Source organism: Littorina saxatilis, linkage group LG17 (genome assembly GCF_037325665.1).
Source record: "Littorina saxatilis isolate snail1 linkage group LG17, US_GU_Lsax_2.0, whole genome shotgun sequence".
Taxonomy (NCBI): Eukaryota; Metazoa; Mollusca; class Gastropoda; order Littorinimorpha; family Littorinidae; genus Littorina; species Littorina saxatilis.
The window spans coordinates 48,029,625-48,050,592 of NC_090261.1; the positions used below are offsets into that span (position 1 = coordinate 48,029,625).

The window sequence follows — 20,968 nt, forward strand, 5'->3', positions numbered from 1 at the left end:
ATCCATGTATCCAGAATGCGCAGGCGCCCGCCAGAAATACGAAGAGAGCCTTCGGAACTAAACCGGCTGGCAGGGTTGTATGACCAGGGGGAGTGTGCACAAAAAAGTACCAACGTGGATGGGACCGAAGCGCTGGGTCGAATTGATTTTAAAATCGCAAACAATTCTCGATTTTAACAACTGAGTACTCAGACCAAGTGCGTGGCCACCACTTAGTTGCACACTTTCTCGTGGATACCAACACAGAGAGCCTCATGAGAGTCTCTCCTAATCCACAGAGATTGTGTCCTATCTGAGCGATTGCTGGTGCCTGTGTCCGGTGGTACCATTATTTCTGGGAGTTGCTTCCCCCACTTCCCTGCGGTATGATAGTGTGCTTTTGGCCTAGGGCCAGTCAGGGAATGTTGTGTAGGATACAGGTTAATAGCTTGAAGCTTGGACCTTTGTAACGGCTTGGACGGGTAGGAGACGTTTTTATTACGACCACAGATCCTCTACGTCTAGATTGTGGACGCACAATTGAATCAGGCTCTCATTAGTTTGGGGTTCGTCTTATTTCCGAAAGAGAGGTAGAAGTACTTGCAGACCTTTCTGTTTTACATTTGGCTACTGCCAATATTTGTGGAGTTTACGACTTGTTACTCGGCCAGCACCGAGCTATTTTTGATACCCGTCCCTGTTTTCAGAACCCATGGCACATTGTGTTTTAGACGTTGTCTGAATAAAGCAGTATGTGAATTTTGACCATTTTTGGGGAAACTGTTATTTCCATCTTGTGTTACAGTTTTATAATTCTGTTAGCAGTAGAACATTTTTGCCCACAGTACGCACGGTTGGACACTGTCATTCACTCCCTATTCTATTGTTTTATAGAACTTTCTTGTCCCAAACATTTTCACTCTACCATGCAGCCATCGCAAGACAAGAGAGCCGATCAAAACAGAACGTATAGCAGAGCCCCGAGGGTAGATAATGAAAACGCAGGGCAGCGTGTTGTGCCAAGTTTTGTCAGGTCTGGCTTGTTGTTTGGCCGCTGTCTATCAGTGATGGTATTACCATCAATCACTGGCCCCATACAAACACGTACACCGTCCTGTGCGGAGAACGCCGCACTTGGCGTTTCTTGCAGTCCCCGTGTCAGATTCCGATGAAAGTCGGTGCTGCTGATGTTTTGACTCTTAGGTCAACGTGGCTATTGCCACGCTTGGCTTCCTCATCATCAACATGTATTTTTTGTGTGGAACTGGATTTTCTCCACACGGCTTGCTTCTCACTGTTATGGTAGACGCTTTGGGTTGTAATAACTGAACAAAATGTACTACAAAATGACAGCGCAGCAAGGCCTCACCCCCTCGCCCTCCGCCACAATGTCCTTTTCACATCCCAGATGATAGGATGTCAAGCGAGCAGGCCGTTTTGCAAGTGAGACTAGAATCATATCGCTGTGCCATCAGGACGGAGCAGGGAATCGCCCTGAAGCCAGAGCCAGACCCTTAATCTACACCTTGTGCACTCCCCCTGTCATCAAGGAGCTTGCGGGGAGTCGCCACTCCCTCAATACTCACATCAGATCCGCCTTTGCTGAGGCCGTGCACAGGACTGACAAAAGACCCGCTGCCCAAATCGTTCGTGAAAATTATACGTCTGCAAAGCTGTCTGCAGTTATAACTCCTTTAGATGGAGTTTGTGAAACGCAGTCAGTGGTCGCCCCGGAGCGACGATATTCTTCTCGCTCGCTTGTCTGTGATCTTGAGGCAGCTCTCTCTGCTCGGATATGAACTGGCTACAGTCGCAAGGTTGGAGGCGAGGGACAATTCATTTCGGGCGAACATCTGTGCTCCGCTGACTGAAAATATCTATAGTTGTTTTTAACCCCGATGTCCTTGCTGGGGACTCAACACTACCACAAAATTCGATTTATGTGGGTGTTTTATTAAAAAAAATACATTCGGTCGGCAGTGACACGCGCGGAAGATGCTACGATAAGATCCATATCTGTTCGATAGAAATATGCAATGTGTACATTATTCTGCACAGTCCACAACCCACTGTGCTATTCTTCTTTATTTGAAAGCGAGTGTGGTTTTCATTGAACGCCAGGAGGCGCTTTTGAATGCTTTCGAACAAAAATATCGAGCCAGGTAATGCGCAGATTGCATCGGCGAGGCTCCTTGCATCGGCAAGATCCCTATCCGTATTTCTGCAGTCGCAAAATCCTTATCTCTGTCCTTTTCCTGCGACTCTTTTGTGTTTTCTCTTCGTTCAGAGGTGTGCGCACAAGGCCCAGGCAAGTAGCACGAAGCGCCAAAAGGCTTGCTAATGACAGGGTCATTTTTCATTTTGTCCCTCCCCTCCCCCTAGTGTGTGGAAGTGACCAGGGGCCAGTTGGGTCATCCCTTCCGCTGTGCTGCCCTCCTCTGGACAATGGGCAAGGCTGGACAAAAGGGAGCTGGCTGAGAGTGACCGGAACTGAGGTTGGAAGTCGAAGAAGCGAACATTTTGTCCAGTAGAGTGCATAGGCAATGGCTATTCTGATCCGGTGAGAATACTGGGCAGTGGCTATTCTGCTCTGGCGATAGCACTCAGCAATAGCTATTCTCTGATCTAAATGCAGCCTTTATTTCTGAAGAATAACTCGGAACAGGAACTGGTTTGTTGGACAATGACGAAGACGAGCCAATGTCGTTGTCAGTACGGGATTTTTTTCTCCCTTTTTCTTTGGGCTCACGGTTGGAACAGAGTCGGATTAGCCCCGATGTGACTTTAGTGAGATAGGAGGGTTGAATAGCGGTGAATGTGATATTAGGGAGGATGTTCAATGTATCGTGAGGCCATTGAAAGTAGCAGACACTGGTCACTTTGTGACGGCTTTAGTGCGAGTAGAAGCTGTTGGTCTGAATGAAGTTTTGTTGTGTTGAAAACATCAAGGATACCGCCACTTTTGACTTGACAAATTGTTTTTTCAGTGGCTGTGCTCTTCTTCCGTCATTGATAAATGTGGAATCGATTGAAATTTTGCCAGACCCTTGAGCCAAATTTGCCTCGCTCTTCTTTATCCTTCAATATAATAATCAAAACCCTCACAGCCTCCCCCCCCCCTTCAATCTTCCCACCTTCTGCACCAACACACACACGCACCCCCCCCCCTCACTCACACACACACACGTATATCCCCTTTCGTTGGGTATATATGTGTATAAACTGCCTTTCTCCAGCTCCCAGTAGGTGTCCCTGCATTCCGTTGCATACGAAGAACGCAATTCTTTTCTTTCCTGCTGATTGGAGATAAAAACGGCAGTCTGCAATTTTGTGCTGGAAACGTGATCTACCCTCCAATCCTCCTCCCTATACCACCCCCTCCACCCCTTCTAATTCCACCTCCGCATATACCTCCCATTTATCTTTTCTGCTTCTTCTTCTCCTCTCCCTTCTTCTATCGTCTCATCCTGTTCTTTCTCTTTTTCCTCCCACCTCTCTCTCTGCCTTACTTCCTACCTTCTCAAGGTAGTGTTTTTATATCTCTCACCTTGCCTAACCTTTCGCTTTTTCAATCTTCCATTCATTACGGGCTGCGATTAGCCCAATATTGGGGCTGCAGGCAGCGGCCGACAAGAAACGGGCGCTCATCACAAAGTCTATGAAAATAAATGCGATCTGCCCCCAGAGCGTCAAGGGATCTTTTGGCCAGGTGGAGAGGAGTGATGTTGTATTGTGCTGCCTGTTGTTTGTGGAAGGAAGCGGGTTCCGGGTCTTATCACAGCAGTCTATGGCCGCAGGGGATATAGTTCTTCTGCATGGTTTTCTGTTTCGTGCTGCTGCTGCTATATAGTTTTCAGCTTGGCATAGCTAGCGAGCTTTGTTGGTTACAAGTAGCAGACAAATATCTTTGGTTACAGTTTGTATTTATTTCTGTGTATGTGTTTTGTGTATTCTGAAAGTTTTGAAATCTTCTCGTAGAGTTAGTATTATGTGCTCAAGGTCTGTTTTATAGCGCAGATAGGATTTTTTTCTGGAATTATTTTGAAATTATAGGTGGACAAAGAAACTATATCTGAAATGGGATCTTTGGGATCCTATTTTTATCAGGCTTTCTTCTGTATCTCAGCCTTTTTTTTTTAAAGACGTTGCTGCAAAGAAGAAGTCAGAAACAGGCGTGGTGCAAAGAGGCAACCCTGCCAGACACTATACTGTATGGAACATTTGACTCCACACCAGCCTCTCTCCCATCGCTCTCTTTTTTTCTTGTTTTTTTTTCTTTCTTTTTTTGTCTCCGCATGTTCCGTTTTGTCTGGCAGTGGGGAGGCACCTGTGAAAATAGCGCGGCAAGTATCGCGGCAGTATCTTTTCCTGCCATTTATAGGCTGTTGTCATAACGCCGCCCTTTGGCCCGCCTCAGCTGGACCCGAGCCCGTGGGGAAACAATGGGCCCATTTTGTAAATAATTCCCCCATTTTCTGCCGCTTACCCTTTTGCTACTCAGCCTCTGCGACGGCCGTATGGTGTTCTGCTCGGGGCTGCTTGTGGACTAGTGGTGGGGCCCAGAGCTCGTGTGGTTGCTGTTGTTGTTGTAGAAGTAGGGGGTGTTCTTTGAGAGATCCTTGAGATTGTGTATCAAATTGGGAACACGGGAAGAGTAAACTAGGAAATTGTCATGGGATGATTTTGTCGTGTCTTAAGTACACAATTATTTATGTTATTTGACGACATTGGTAAGAAAACCTTTAATCGCTTTGATTATCATAACAAAGTAAATCAATTAATAACTAAATAAGTAGATACATGCCCAAGGCTTTTCCTAGCCCTTACTGTTGGTTTCGTCTTATTTGACCTTGTGTGACTTTACGGCACATAACGCTTCCAAAAAGATGATCCCCGCTGACACACCTGTTGGCCATACATCCTTCATGCAGGAAAGAACCATCACTCGACCGACGTGTCCGGTTACACAACCTTGTTGTCATATTGTCTCACTTTCCCGCGGCGCATTTGTTTTTCAAGGGGATAAGTTCTCGGGGACTTCAGAAGGGAGAAGCCTTGTCCCAGGGCCTGGTCGACACATGTATCTGGCCGTATCAGGCTGGTGAAGAACGGTTGTGTCTGCAGGTGGGACCTGGTGGAAAGGCCACGGGATTCCCCCTATCGCTTGCAAGCCATTCTTCTCCCCCTTGGATCTTCTTGCTCCCGACATATGTCCGCCATGACGGAACACAACAATCCTTGAATCGCTTTCTGTTTGCTGCGTAGGAGTCAGCTCCCTTTGGTGTCGTTTGAATAGAGTTTGTTCCCTTTGGAGTAGTTTGGATTGGAGACCTGCGCCTACAGTTTTGCGTTTGAGCGCTTTAAGGACAGATTTGTTTTCTTTATTTAGGTCCTTTACCTTTGTAGTCCGGAGCCATTCTACGCCTTTTTTTCTACTCTTCTTACTTTAACTTCTAGTATCGCTTACTACGACGACACATGTTTTTGCTTTATTGATTTGATACTTTTTTTCTCTCGGTTCTTTATTTTTTACAGAATATTTTCGCAAGTTTTCTGTATACTACGCAAGCATTTGTAATTGATTTTGAGCACTTTCAAGCAGAAAAAAAACGAGACCAATCTTTTTTCTTTTTCCCCACTGCTGTTTGATTGCAAGCCGATCTGTAGTTTCTCCCATATTCTGCACCCCTCTTAAACTTGTCTCCCTACAGAACCCAAAAAAAAGTTCAACATGTCGACGACTCTAGAACTTCGACTTTTCTGCCAATCAGCGAGTGCCGAGCCTGTGATTGGCAAGTCGCTCCGGCTGTCATCATCTGCCCAGCCCATTACAATTTGTTCGATTGGGAATTTGGTCATGCACATTATTCCTATTCCGCCAGGACGACATTTTCCTGGGGAGCAAACGCCAAAGAAGAACAAGAAATTAAAGAAGACGCAGCCGCGTCTCCGTCTTAATGATGGTAAAACCGAGCGCTTCCCCTTATCTTTTGACATTTTCACTAATTCCTGACAAGACGCTAACTGTATTACAGAGGGAAAAAACTGGAGAAAAACTCCGCGAGAGGGAGAAGAGTTCTGGGTTGAACTTGCCGTAAAAAACAAGTGACTCCACTCCATTTCGGAAAATGGCAAAGATCAGAAGTTGGAAGTGAAGGCTCGGAATCAGTAAGAACGCAAGGGGGAAGGGAAGAAATAAAAGAAAAAATCCCAGAACTTAAAACCAAAAAAAAAAAGAGAAGAAAAAATACGGAAGAGGATGAAGTAGGAAAAAAAAAGAAGAAGAAGGGGCTCAGCGAGGGAAAAAAAGCTCTCCCAGAAACGTCTCATTCGTCCCAATCAATCGCTCTCATTAGAATCTGTTTTTACCTCATTGTTTGGCGAGAGCCCTGACGGCGGGCAGAGAATGCCAGATGAAAGCAGAAATTGGATGGAATTATTCCGCGGGCCGATGATTGACAGATCCTGCACAACAATAACCCTGCGGAGGCCACGAGGCCAGGAGGTGGTCGCTGCCGTCGTGGATTGCCAACCACCACCTCCTCAACCACCACCGCCACCACAACCACACACACAACCATGTTTGTGCCGCTAAATTAAAACGGCCTCCTAGGGTATAGGTAGTCCGCCCCGAGTCGCCTCCCCTTGCCTCTCCCCTCGCCGTGGCTGACTCCGGGGTTGCCCTCCCTTTATTGATAATCTGCAGGCCTGATTGGGACCGGCCTAGCCAATCAATAGCCAGTTTGGTAGTTTAATTGGATTGCAGTCCAAGAGTATTACCAATTATATTCGCGATCGAGGGGGTAAGAGGGGGGAGATTGGGAGGAAAAAAAAGAGGCGGGGGAGGGTAGGAGGCGGTATAAAAAAAATTGTTTTTTTGTTTTGCATTTCTTGATTCAATCCTGTGGTTTTGCAGATATCGTAGGCAATTAGGCAGAGGGAGACTATTCTCGGTAGACTTGCCTTTTTACCCTCCCCTGGCTCATCTGGAACCTCAAATCCTGGCAGCTCCGTTCCCCCAACGGGTCTTCTCTGGCTCAGGACAGGCACCCCGAACCTCCCATCTCTCTCTCTCTCTCTCTCTCTGACGCCGACATTCCAGGACAGAAGACTTCGCGGGCCACTCTATTAGTTTTTTGTCATTTATTTATAAATTTCTGCCATATTTTGCCGGGCGGCATCATTTCCCAAGGTAAGGGCATTTTACACCGCCATTGATCCGTTCTAGGCAACCAATAAGCAGGGCGGCGCGCGGTCAAGTGTTGAGAGCGAGCGGCGTAATGAAAGGCTGCGATCTCGCTGGATCGATGGCTGGCATGTTCTTTTCAGCATTCCCACCGCGATCGGCAGGCCTGCTCCTCTGTCCATCAACGTCACGCCCTTTTTAGGGACTGGGACAAGCCCCCCCCCCCCCCCCCCCCGCTTCTTCTTTCCCTTTCCGTTTTTCCTTTGCCTTGGCCTGGCTTGGCCCTCCTCTGTCTGCTAGAGAGGTGGAGAGGAAGGGGGAGGAGCGGAGAAAAAGAAGGAGGGGAGAGAAAGTGGTTGAATTTTTTTCTCAAACTTTTTTTTAAAGTGAATTTTCTCATTTTGGGAGGGGTTAGGGGGTTGGAGGGAGAGAATGTTGGTTGAATGTGTAATCTCCAAACTTCTTTTTCTTTTCTAAACTCTTTCTTAGAGGGGGAGGGGTGGAGAAGGTGGGCATATTTTTTATCAAACTTTTTTTACGCAGAGTTTTCTCATTTTTGGATCCTAGGGACAGAGTGGAAACCAGTGCAATCTGATCAGTCTATGTCTAAAGCCTTCAAGCTGTCGTACGTTAAACATTGACTTGGAAAGAACAGCACTGACTTGCACGTTGAGTACATTCTCATTATGTGACCATGCACTCAATCAAGGTAGAATTCGTAAAGAAAATCACCTGCTAATTTGCTCTGTTGCACTCATTAGATTTTGTTTTTACTGATTATAGCTTCGAGTTTCACAACTAATAATACGTTTTTTAAACAAAGTTAATACGTTCAAAAACATTAGTAAAATACAACCTGTACTCTGTGTTTTGTCGATTTTTGTTTAGGGAAAAAGCAACGTTTCAGGTGCCTCAGTTCTGCTTTGTAATCTATAATTTTGTTTTTCTTTTGTTCCTCCCCCTCCTCCCCCATCCTTCTTCTTTGTTTTCTTATTCCCGCTTGTACTGCTTGCGTCATCTATTCTACGTTTGTTTGTTTTCTTCATCTGAATTCTTTAAGTTTTGTTCCAAGCCTTGTCTCTTTTCCACCTCTTCTTCTTCGTCTTCCCAAGAAACATGACGATGACGAGACAAAAGGCAGACAGACGCGTCGCTCACGCTGAAAGCAATCCCCTGTCAAACGACTGGTGTCCACAGAGCGTCGCCATCCTCCGACACAAAAGATTTGATTTTCCCTCTCGCCAGAGCTAATTACTCGGTCCCTGTAGATAGCGCTAACAGGTCTCTTTTCGCGTCACCGGATTGGATTTTCTCCGCTAACGTGGTGGCCGCCGGTCTCTGTAGATGGCGGGTGACGTGGCCTAACTAGCTGCTGTCAACGGCGCCGATGGTCTTGTGATTGATATTGATGTTCAGCTGAGTACCTTCAGCGCAGTACACCACCTGTCTGCAAGGTAGAGAGTCTGCAGCTGGGGACCTCCTTTACTCGGGCTTTGAGAGTCTTTGTAATGACTATTCACAAAGGGTATTGGGCTTTGAGAGCATGTGCAATGGCTGTACAAGCATTTGACTGTAGTTGAATACCTAGTTCAGTTCAGCACGGTTGTTTGTAAGGAAGAGTTGTCTACCTGTTATTAGTTTGAGAAAATATCGACAAAAAGATAGACAGCAGACATCAAGATCATCAGTCGTTCAGGTCTTGGCTGAAGTGGACAGACTGAGCAGGACAGCAAGGATGTGTATTTCCAGCAGAACAGGTCTGGTTGAGACGCCTGGAAGTCCATGGCTTGCTGCCAATATATTGACATTTTGCTTGCTCAAGAGTAGGGGAAAAAAAGGCAGCGCCCGAGTCAAGCCCCATTATTGCATACCAACACAAACAGCATCTAACTCGTTGGTTCCTGGCCCGACTGGCGCTAACGGGGCCGCTTCACATTGGAAATCGTTCAGCTGCATTTCATTTTGTGGGGGACTGCCGCCACTTCGGCAGCCTTCGACGTTCTTTTTGAAGCTCGCTGGATGATTATGTTTGATGTTGTTGTTGTAGTCGTTGTTGTTTGCTGGTGTTGCTGGCTTCTGTCGCAAAAAGGGTGATTGTTTCTGACTCTTTGGCCTCTGAAATGTTACTGCGTTCTTCTGCTTGTTACTGTTTGTTCTGTGGTTGCCGCTGCTTGCTGATTAGTGTGACACACTTGCTGATGTCGCTGCTCATTTTCGTGACTCGCTGCGTGCTCAGTAATGAGTATATCGGTGTGCTCAAATCACGGGGGTCCCTCTCGTGGGCGGAAGGGAGAGACTGTAAAAGGAGGACAGAACGATAATCAAAGAGAAGGGGATGGGGGGTGGGGGGCAGATCAGCGGAATTCGGCGTTTATTTGTGACAGAATCACAGCTCTTGTCGCGCTGTTTTTTTCGCCAGCGCTGGTTGGGGCGGCACTACAATTAGCATGATTATTTGTTGATTTGACAAGGGCCTGTGACTCAGCTATGCCGGCACAGCCTCGTGGAATAGGGCGGTGATTAGGCAAACAATGGTAAGAGTTCAGGCTGGGTGGTGGCCCGTAACGACCTCTTCTGTCGAGGCGGCACGAGGCAGGCTGCTTTTTTGACTCGCGAGTGTAGACGCAGAAATGCATTAATCATTTGTCTTGATGATGCGAATTATCTTTTCCGCCTCCGCTTCGGCACGCGTTTTATAGATCCGGTACTGACTACTACGGAAGCGGGAGAGCATGAATTCACTCCATTAGCGATGCAATCATGTTTGAATGTTCACTTCTGCTGTATACTTAGGATGTACGGCGAAATTGCAAAACAAGCGTAGAGGAAAATTGCTTTTGGGGAAAGGTGAAACAAGGTGACATTTTAATGAGTGGACTGTAGCGTTTCCGTAGAAACCTCATTTCTGACTCAGCCTTTTCTGAATCTGGTCTTTCCTTCCTGAAATGAAAAGACAACACTCAATGTTTTCACTTCCAGGGCTGAAGTAAAAAGGAGAAAACAATTCTGATGTGTATGCGAAACATTAGAAGAACATTCTTCGATGCCATGTTATTTTTCCCGCTCATTTTCCTCTTTCCCTTACCGTGCCGGAAGATCACGTGACAGGAAGTAGACGCACGCATGACGCTTAGGTGCTTAGAAAGCCGCGTCGCTGACATCATGCGATATTCCACGTTTCCAACCTCAGGATTAGCCCCTAATCCTGGCGCAGGGTGGGAGGCGAGTGTTTAGTGGCGTTTGTTGTTGTTATCACATCATACAGACAAAGCCTCTTCTCTCCCGGATTTCGCTGCAGCTTAGTAAACAAATACTGTTGTTGGGAAATTCTGCATGCAGGCAGGCTGTCTCCAGAACCGTCTACAGTCGGCGTAATGTTTTCGTCTATTTTTTTGTTTCGTGAATGTCCAGAAAACGTTGCCTGCACACTCGAGAGGCGTAGCAAATTCAAGGCTTCAGAGGCAGCTAAATTGGTCTTTGTGGGGGGGGGGGGGAGGGGAGAAAGGAAAACAAAAAAGCAGAAAAGGCACTTCTCCCTTAAAGTACTTAAAGGGGTTTAACAGGATCATGCGCGAGCGGGGGAATGTCTGCAAGTCTGGGACTAAAGCATGGGAGGTTTGTGATGATGAGGACAGAGAGGGGGAAAGGGGAGGACTGAGAGGGAGGGAGGAGCAAAAAAAAGAAAACAAGAAGGGGAGGGGGGGGGGGAGAAAGTATGGGAGGTGGGAAGTTGGTGTGAAGATCTCACATTTTTAACAGCCAGAGAAAAACAAGGAAGACCATGGAGAAAAAAAAATACATTTTTGTAGTTGTGAATTATGCATGGCCGGTCCCTCGGCAAGTGAAACTATGCTGCGCCGTATGGATTTCCTTAGCGCGGGAATTATAGTTGTTGTAGTGGCGAGAAACAGAGCAAGAGAGAAAAAACAGAGAGAGAAAAAAATAGAAGAGGAAGAGGATTCCCTACACATGTCAGGGTGACAAGCTCGTCAGGGTCTGGCCGTGTCTGAGCCCCGTAGAAGAGATACTCCCACCGCGTCCTTTTCGCCCATTTTCCTTGAGAGCTGCCATCTGCGGGCCCCTCCAGGCCCCTCGCCAGACCCCCTGTGGACCCAGGGGGCCCGTGCGCCAGTGGTTAATGGCACCGATCCTTGGCACAAGTGTTCGAGCCTGCGAGAGATTTCTAGCCTTGCTTTTAACGGTCGTGTTCTCGGCAGGTTTTTTTTTTCTGTGTGTGATTAAAAGTTCCTTAGTATTCAGCGCGAGGTCGACCCAAAACACAGCAATGTTAAATACATTAACTGTGCTCTTGAAGCACTGTGTCAACCCTAGTATCACGTCCCCCCTCCCGCCCCTTCCCCACTCCCCAAAAATACCGACTTCGATTAAAGTCAACATTACAGTATGTAGCGTGCAGTGTACTGGCACTGTACATCCACAGACTGCCTCTAGTATCATCTCAGTTCTACATGGTCTTCGATTAAAGTCAACATTGTGGCGTACACCAGTGTACCAGCAGCACTGCCCCAGGCCTTGTCACTTCCCCCCTAAAGTCCAGGAGCCCCGGGGTGTTGGGGAAATGGACTGCCAGGGCCATGCCCTGTCCCCAGTGCTGCCACCGTCTGCAGGGCTAAGTGACTGGGGTTACGGCTGTCACTTGCAGCAGGTCCTCCTGTTTCCTCCACATCCTCCCCCCTCCCCTCCCCTCCCCTCCCCTCTGTCTCTACCCCCTGCAACCTTCTCCTTATTCTCTCCCTTATCCACCTTCTCTTTCACTGATTTCTATGACGGCTTACTAGTGCCAAAACCTGGGGTTACCCATTATCACGTGATAATTACTAATTAACGCTGTCAGTTACTGTTTTCACCTGTTAGTTACTCATTTTCACGGGAAAATTACTAATTTTTAGTTTTGGCACTAGCAATCCGTCAGGAAGTGAGCCAAAACTAAAAATTAGTAATTAACAGATGAAAGTTAGTAATTATTCTAATTTTCCCGGGAAAATTAGTAATAAACACGTGAAAATGGTAATTATCAAGGGAAAATTACTAATTACTAATTTTCCCTTGATAATTACAATTAGGAGGTTTGGCACTAGTAAGCCGTCATAGATTTCTCTATATTCTTTTCCTTCTTCTTCCTCCTCCTCTACCTCCTTCCAAAATCTCTCCCTTGCCAACCTTTTCCCACCCTGCTTCCTCTACATTACTCCTTCGTTGTGTTAAGTTTTGTTTTCGTACGTATGCAATAGATTTAATTTAATATGTAATGTCAGTTGTTTGTCGTTGTTGGTATTGAGCGGCTTAGCACGCACTGGTTCAGTACAATATACCTGTGTTTACTTATTCGCAGAACACAATAAACACGCAAGACACTTACATAAACCTTTGTTGATTCATTAGCAAAACACACAAACACGCAAGACACTTACATAAACCTTTGTTGATTCATTAGCAAAACACACAAACACGCAAGACACTTACATAAACCTTTGTTGATTCATTAGCAAAACACACAAACACGCAAGACACTTACATAAACCTTTGTTGATTCATTAGCAAAACACACAAACACGCAAGACACTTACATAAACCTTTGTTGATTCATTAGCAAAACACACAAACACGCAAGACACTTACATAAACCTTTGTTGATTCATTAGCAAAACACACAAACACGCAAGACACTTACATAAACCTTTGTTGATTCATTAGCAAAACACACAAACACGCAAGACACTTACATAAACCTTTGTTGATTCATTAGCAAAACACACAAACACGCAAGAAACGGTGAAGCCAAAGTTTCAGTACCAAAGGACGAAGTATGAGGCGGGACTGAGGGAACTGTCTGGCAAAACGGAATCAGTCCCCACAATGATTAGTCTCCTTTCTCCTGGTCTCCAAACGCATTTTCTCTCCTTTGACATTTCATACTTTCGCTGGCATCCTAAGCTTTGGTCCCTGGGTAGAAGAAAGAAACACTTTGTCTCGTTGTGTCTGAGTCTCTGGTCAGGAAATTCCCAGAAACTCAGTCGCGCCGTAGACAGCGACAGCATCATAGCCATCAGCGGCATCAGCGACGGTGAGTGCGACGTTAAGCTCCCAACAGAACGCAGCTCAAGACATCAGACTTGGGCTTTAGATTTTGTTTCCCGAAAAAGCTTCTTGCAGATGATAAGAGCAGAGTTGTTAAAGTAGCACGTGATTCTTTTGTGCAGCTGATGAGTAACTTGTGAAGAGTCATTCATTGGGAGACAAACGCAGAGTCGGGTATATAAAGTACACAGTACCTAACATGAACTCCAGTACCAAGATAGACCTTGCGAACAGCCATGAAGCGCCCCCGATACACGCAGAAAACTTGACCACTCCGCACCTAATACCCTACTCGGCGACGCTGTTCGCAGAACAAGCCAGAACTAAGTCCCCAAGATGGTTGACAAAGTGAGATGCAAAGTACCACAAGCACCACCAAAGACTAGTCTGAAGACACGAGACTTTCTGGGAGTCATGGGAGGGAGGTATGGATGGAGGGAAGGGGAGGATCTGTAGACGGAATGAGAGAAGGTAAAGGAAGTAAGGAAGGGTGGGGAAGGGTGGGGAAGGGGGATCTTGGGGACAGTGTGATGGATGAATATTTAAACTGGAGGTGACAGCCAGACCTAGGCCCGGCTGCTGAAGGAAGTTAGCAACGCGCGGATCATGAATTTTATCTCCTGCACACTGTGTCGCCTTTGAGCCTCGAGGCTCGGGGACAGACGCATAGTTCATCGGCGGCGGTCAGGAGAGGAAGGTCTGGTGGCTTTGTAGTCCTGCTTGTTACCTTTGTTCTTCTTCATGTTGATGGAATGCTTTGGTTTCTTGGTGGACAAATGGGATGGCGGATTAGTGCCGCTGGAGTTAATGACGAACGTCTGGAAGATTTAGGTATAAAGGTGGGAGCATGGGGTGTGCTTTGGTGGCATCATGATTTGGCTGGTGGCATCACGAGGTGGCGGTAAATTTTGTTTTAAATTGACGTTTTCTTAAATGCGCTAATCTTGGTGCCAGAAGAATCTTTCGCTCACCCTCCCACTCTCCCCCTCCCTTCCCCTCTCTCTCTCCCTCTCTCTCTCCCTCTCTCTCTCTCTCTCTCTCTCTCTCTCTCTCTCTCTCTCTCTCTCTCTCTCTCTCTCTCTCTCTCTCTCTCTCTCTCTCTCTCTCTCTCTTTGACATGGGATGGCAAAGATCGTATCAGGGTTCCGAATCCTCTTTCCCCATCTCCCTCTGCCCTCTCATACAAACCCTTCCATTGAAACCGAGTCTGTAAGTTCCTCAGACTGTTCTGCAAAGGCTGTGACAGGTTCTATGGTTGAACAAAGTTTGTGAAAGTACTTAAATTGTCAGGACTGAGGGACGAGCTCCGAGGGCGTCTTTATCAGAGCTGGGCAGAAGGCGCTGAGCACGAGTACCGCGCTCAGTAAGGTGCAGGCTGCGACCTCATGCACGTGATAATGGAACGAGGGTCTTGGTGTCAGTCAGCGGGTCGGGGGACAAATATTTGGCCAGGTTCTTACCCTGACACCCTGGGCATTCACGACCTGGGCCCAGTTCCCCTTGCAGGAGGTTCTGGAGGATCTTCTCCCAGGTCCTTGTCCACGACCGGGTCCGGAGACCTGTCAGTCAGCGCCCGATGGAGATGATGCAAATTGCGTAAGACTGGAGCGCGGGGCCGCATTTAGCCCCCTTTGTTTCGTGTCGCCTCCACGGCTAATGATGTGTATTCAAGCAGGGTCCCGGAGTCGGTTGAGAGGTGACGGAGGAGGGGTGTAATTGACAGCTGTGTAAAACGCACCGCGCTGGAGTGGCAGGTCTATCAGAAGGAAATGAAGTCACAGATTGCGAGAGCAGGGGTAGAAATAGCCACTAGGAGATCTTCAACATGACAGTTCGCGCCTTGCCCGTGCCTGCAGTGTCATTGATTATTTGTTGTCTAGGGCTCGGCCCCGCGCCTCCATTGGCCCCCCCAAACCTCCTCTCCGCCTCCTTCAGTGCGGCCCCGCCATCCACTATTGCAATTTCCTCTTAAGAAAATTAAGGAATCCGTCGAACGAACCCTGCATTCTTTAAAGATGTGCTTAGATCCATCTGGGAATTTGCCTTTTGGATACAAAGAAAGCGCGCCCCCGGTCTACTGGGGCTAGATACATTCAGGGGGGAGATTATTCACTGCTGGGTTTTAATTCCAAAGATGGTCAACTCTCTCTCTCTCTCTCTCTCTCTCTCTCTCTCTCTCTCTCTCTCTCTCTCTCTCTCTCTCTCTCTCTCTCTCTCTCTCACCGGGATCTCCCTTAATGCACTTGGGGGCCCCCTAGCGCCATTGCCAGCCACGGCTGCTGTTGGCTAAAACGATTCTTCTCCTTCCCGGCCCGGCCTTGCATCACAGCGATCAAGCAACACAAGCAGATCTTTAGCGCAGGAGAATATTTGACCAAGAAATTTAATTTCTTCAACGGCCTCCTGGGGGACAACTGGTCGAGACGAGCCCAAGGAGACAGAGAGAAAGAGAGACAGAGAGAAAAGCGCGCCGGGAAATTTGTTGCAAGCTTCTATGGCTTTTGATTGTGGCTGGATAGCCTCCCTTTTTCTGCGGGATTGTTTTCGCAATTTGTCCAAAGTAAATTTCCCATTTGTCCGTGTGGCGAGGAGGGGGCCCCCGAAGTTGCCTCCGGAGGGGCAAGGCATTGGGAGACGAGGATGACATTGCCGGGCTGATTACGTTTTGCTGGCTGCAATTCTGATTCATTTTGTGTTTTCACAATATCTGTTTGGGTCGGAAGCTGGAAGCGCAGGAGGGTCATAAAATGGCCCAGGCGGAGGACTCTCCGGACCTCCTTCCGATAAACGGTCTCCTTCCCCTCAGGCCGTCTCTGCCCACAACCCCGTCCCCAGCCATGCGGTTGAACGCGGCTTTTTAGAGCAATGAAGGCGCGATTGAGAGGGTGGAAGCTGTGTTGAAACGTGGACGTACAAGCAAATAACATTTTAGAAACGGGGCAAAAACAGTGAAAAACCAAGCAATGCACTGAGAGGTTTGAACTGGTGTCAGAATGAAGACGTAAAAGCAGAAAGCGACTTAATAAGCTGAGCAGGAAGAAGAGAAAAACAAACAAAACAGTTGACACATAACTATGTAAAATAAATGAAGGCCAACATTAATTTCAAAACACAAATCAACAGAAGAAAGAAAACGAGAATGTCAAACAAAAGGCCTTTCTCAAAGTCAGTCCTTTCTGAAAAAAAGGATTGGCATTCGTACATGTAATGTTCAACTCTTGAACCTTGACAAAAAGGACAGACGGTGAAGTTGTTTCATGTTCTTTATTTTTGTCACAGCAAGATCCTCGTAACAGATTTAGATCGTTGATTACGGGTGTAACAGATTAAGACCGTCGATTAGAGGTGTACTTTGAACTCAGGTCTTTTTCCACTCCGTAGCTTTCATTGACGCCGATCAATTAGCTCCACAAAAGGGTAGCGTCGCCAAGTCTTCGCCATTTTTTCCCCCTGCGCGACGATATGTATAATTACAGGATTCAGCGAGCGTGGCCTTTCAGTGCTGTAAGAATCATAATCCTAGGTTCAGACATGCTTGTTGCAAATTTGACTTGGCGGAGGATAGCGTTTGAAAGGGACTGCTTAGACTTGAATGAATCGATCCTCCCTGGGGATGTTCGCTTGTCGCCCCAGGAGGTTTTCTTCCTACTGCCATGGCATTGAAAACTGAGGCCTCAAATGGGGAGTTGTAGACGCAAAACCACTCAAAAGGTGCAAAGAAAGACAGAAAGAAGGAAAGAACGAAAGAAGTAGAGCGGAATCAAACAGACGTACACACCAGCATGTACTTAGCACAGCCTCCGCTGCTCGAACAATCACCGACCCTTCTCCTATCGTCACGATAAAACGAGGAGTTTAAAACCTAATAAGCCTGCCAATTATCATCCACGGCACACAGAAAAAAGAAGTAGGAAGGCTCTTTTGGCACAGACCGCTTTTTCGCAGCCAGAGCGCGCAAGACATGCATAAGTGCTTATCAAAAAGCGTCGTTATGCTAATTGAATTTTGGCGCGGTCGGTATCGGAAGGGAATCGTTGAAGCGGTGGCACGGCCGACTTGCTCGCTAAATACTTATCACCCACCTTTTTTCCTTTGCCGATCGTGGCCCCACCAAAAAGGCCCCCATCACAAAAACATATGCCCCGGCGTCGGAAAAGCTGTGCATGCAGCATCTCCCCCGAAGCGATTGAAACTGCAGAAGTCGTGGCGTAATCTTACACCTCGATGTGTGTCGCTTGGCGGGCGGATGGTTCCTTAAAGAGTTTGCTTAGCATGGCGACTGCAGGTCGTTAGCAATTGTTGCGCACGTGTCCTGTCTGCTTGATGGCTCGGCCAGAGCGCTCGGCCAGACCTGCAAAACACGGCCCGCAACATCTTTTTCTCTCTTTCTGGGTTGTTTTTGTCTTTCTCTTTTTCTTTTTTCGTTTCTGTGATAAGTATTATCCGGACCCACTGTGTTGGGGTTGTGTGCCTTATACACAGGTCTTTCCTGAGCTGAGATGATGTGATAAACATCCTTCTCCTCACCAAGCACACTCCCCCGTCATTTACCATCATACCCATCGACTGAATTCTATATTCTGCTTCAGTTCTTCAAAACTGTCCCAGTCTGCTACGTTTGTTGTTCGACGTTGCCGTGCTTGTATTTTGAACGGGTTGTCAATTAGAATTTACAAGAGTGCCTGACTGGAATTTATTTGTGTCATGTTCTGCCAATGGTTCGAAAGCATTGCTTAAATATATCAGTCATGTTCATTGTGTTTTCATATATTTTTGTGCATTATTTTCTCTTATTTCACCCTTTGCCTTTTACCTCCTTAACGAAAAGAAGTGTGGCCGTCACCAACTCCCTTGCAGACCAAACTATACGGCAGTCGACAGGAGTTGGAGAAAACGACAACATTTATCACCAGTGCTGGACTGATTGTGTAACCTCTGCGAACGCCAAGAAGAAGAAGAAGAAGAAGAAGAAGCTTAAACAAAAAACCGACATGTTTGCTTATCAGATGTTTTCTTTGCGTGTTTCAGGGGACGGGTTGGACAACAGTGTAGGATCAGGGGAGGGAACTGCGGACGAAGATGACGACCGCGGAAGCAAGCGCAACAAAAAGCGCGGAATTTTCCCCAAAGTGGCCACGAACATTATGCGTGCCTGGCTCTTCCAGCATCTCTCGGTAAGTCACCTGCAGAAACCAGTGTGTATGTCAGTGTGTTTGTCTGTCCGTCTGTGTGTCCTTTTGTCAATGTGCACGTCCGTTTTCCTGTCTGCCATAGTGTATGTCTCCAGGAGCTAGGGGTGGTTCTGTGTTTGTCAGTGGGTCTTCTTGTACCTCTGTGTGCCTTACTGTCGGTGTGCGCGCTCGTTCACCAGTTTCAAGCGTGGTTTGTGTGTTTGTCTGTCTTTCTGTATTCTTCAATACATTCGTTTGTATGTTTGTCGGTTCATCAAGTCTTGTTCTAACTGAGTCAGATTTGTATATAATTATATTCCAATATGTTTTGTCGCGCCTGTACTCTTTTGCCACAATGTTGGGAAAATCCTCAGTGGGTTAATAGGTTATGAGAGCTTAGTTTGCACAATTCCCTTTTATTTGCCCCAGACACAGGCACTTCCTGCAAAGCAATTCAACGCAGATTTCTTTTAAATCTGTTCACACGATACGCGCCGAGGTCATTATGAATTCCATTCATGTTTCTAATACTTTACGTGGCTTGTGGCTTGCTAATGATACAGCTAGGCGAGGATGGGACGGGTCATAATTTCAGTCCCCCAATCCATTTAAGCCCCGGTGTTTAAAAGAAATAGCTTGTTAGTTTGATCCCCTACCTTCATTCAGCGATAATCCACTCGGGGGACACAATGAATAGCCGTGGGCAGCCTCTGGCTAACCTTCCACTGCGTTGATGGAATTTTCATGTGGAAGAATCTGGCCATTTGATTAGCTATCAAAATATTAGCTCCCCTGCTCTGGCGGGCCGTCCTGAAACTTCGCATGAAATGAGATTTATTACAGAATCAGGGTAGGGGGAAACGAGAAAAAACTGGAGGAGGGAAACAAAAATGGAATAAAAAGAAAGGAAAAAGTTCCAAAAATGACCCAAGAAGAGAGAGAAAGGGAAGATGCGTTGTGTTGTCGGTCGGTGGGTCCGCAGCGAGGGGGGGTGGAGCAGGGGGACATAATATGATGGATGATGGCGGAGGAAGGTTAGCGTGGCAGAAATCTGCGTTGAAGCTTCTCCTGCCCCGACCCCACCGGCTTGGGCCTGACAGCTTTATGTCCAGGGCTGACCCCCAACCCTGGACCCCCCGGGCTCGGCAAACCACACTTGGCCGAACAACCCATCTGTTATGACAGCGAAATTATGCTACACCCGCACCGGAATTGATCCGGACCTGCCTGGCCAGTGCAAAATCCACACACGATGCTGCTCTTTGGGCTCCAAGGTTTCCTGGCTTTCTGGCTTCTCTCTGCTTTTTTGGGGGGGAAGTAGGAGGAGATTCGGTAATAGAAAATCTGCACGTGGATGATATAACGTGTCTGAAGTCAAAGGAGAAGATGCAGGGCTGGGTGAGGGTGGGGGTTGGGCTGGGTGGGTTACGGAGACTATGGGAAGCATATGAGGTTGGAAGGAAGAGAAGATGCTTGGTTGGGGTAGGACAGGGGATGGATGAGGTGGGCATAGGAAATAGAGGGTTTAGGGGGCCGGGGGCGGGAGTTCTTGCGGTGCCAAGAGGTTTGACATCAGAGAATAAAACACTAATGATAATGCTGCTTTATTGCTGCTAGTGTCGATGATGACTGTTTTAATTTCACTCTGATTGTATCTTCCTTGACTGGGTTAATTTTTCATTTCTCTCCCTCCTCCCCCTCCCCACCAATCATTTTATGTTTTTCCTTTTGTCTGAATTCGCCAACTGATTTCTGTCCGCACTTTAGATTGTGTCCACATCCGTATTCTGATGCTGGCTTGAAATTTGTTGCAATGGTGACCTCCCCTGTTCCCTTGCTCTCGTTACTTGGACTCAACATCTCAACGTTTCCTCTGATTCTGTGTCTCTAGCATCATTCCCTACCCCGCTTTCTGGCCTCTCTCGTTCTTCGTGTTTTCTGGTTTTAATTTTTTTGGGGGGTCTCCCTCTCTCTAAGATCTTCTCCATTTCTGCTCCAATCCCCGGGATGTGACTTTGTTTTGAGGTCGCAGTTGATATTTTCTATTAACATTCATGACTTGGTGCTGGGGGCCCGATTTGCACACGGAAGATTGGGGCGGGGGCGAAATCCCCTTCCACGATCCCTTTTTCCCACCGATGAATACCCAGGGACCCGGGAGTTGGGGAGGGGGGTAGGGTCAAGATGAAAGCCGAAGACTTGAAAACGATAAAGGATTGAGGGGGGAGGGGAGGGGAGGGGAACGCGCATGCAGGCGCGCGAAAAGCTGGATAATGTTGTAGCGCGGGTAGATGCACGAATTAAGGGGCGAATTAAAAGCCTTCAACAGTTAATGAGAAATGGCCGTGTGATTGACAGGCGCGCGAGAGGGGCAGGGGACCATGTTGGTTTTTGGGCCTTATCGCGAACACTGGACGCGTGCAAAGGGCTTAAGTCTGGACAGCTTCGGGGATGGCACGACGCAAGATAGCAAAAGAGCAATGGAAGAAGTTGAAGAGAAAGGGGGTGGTGTTGAATGGTGGGGGGAGGGGGT

The 20,968-nt window shown here is 47.3% G+C and overlaps 1 protein-coding gene across 4 annotated transcripts in view; it reads left to right on the top strand.

Annotated features, from left to right (window-relative positions):
- LOC138953640 (homeobox protein Meis1-like) overlaps positions 1 to 20,968 on the top strand; it is a 261,812-nt gene that overhangs the window by 161,857 nt on the left and 78,987 nt on the right. For all 4 annotated transcript variants that reach the window (XM_070325516.1, XM_070325514.1, XM_070325518.1 and 1 more), the window contains one exon: positions 18,293 to 18,438. In XM_070325516.1, the coding sequence (XP_070181617.1) occupies positions 18,293 to 18,438 (146 nt within the window). The remainder of the gene's footprint in view (positions 1 to 18,292; positions 18,439 to 20,968) is intronic.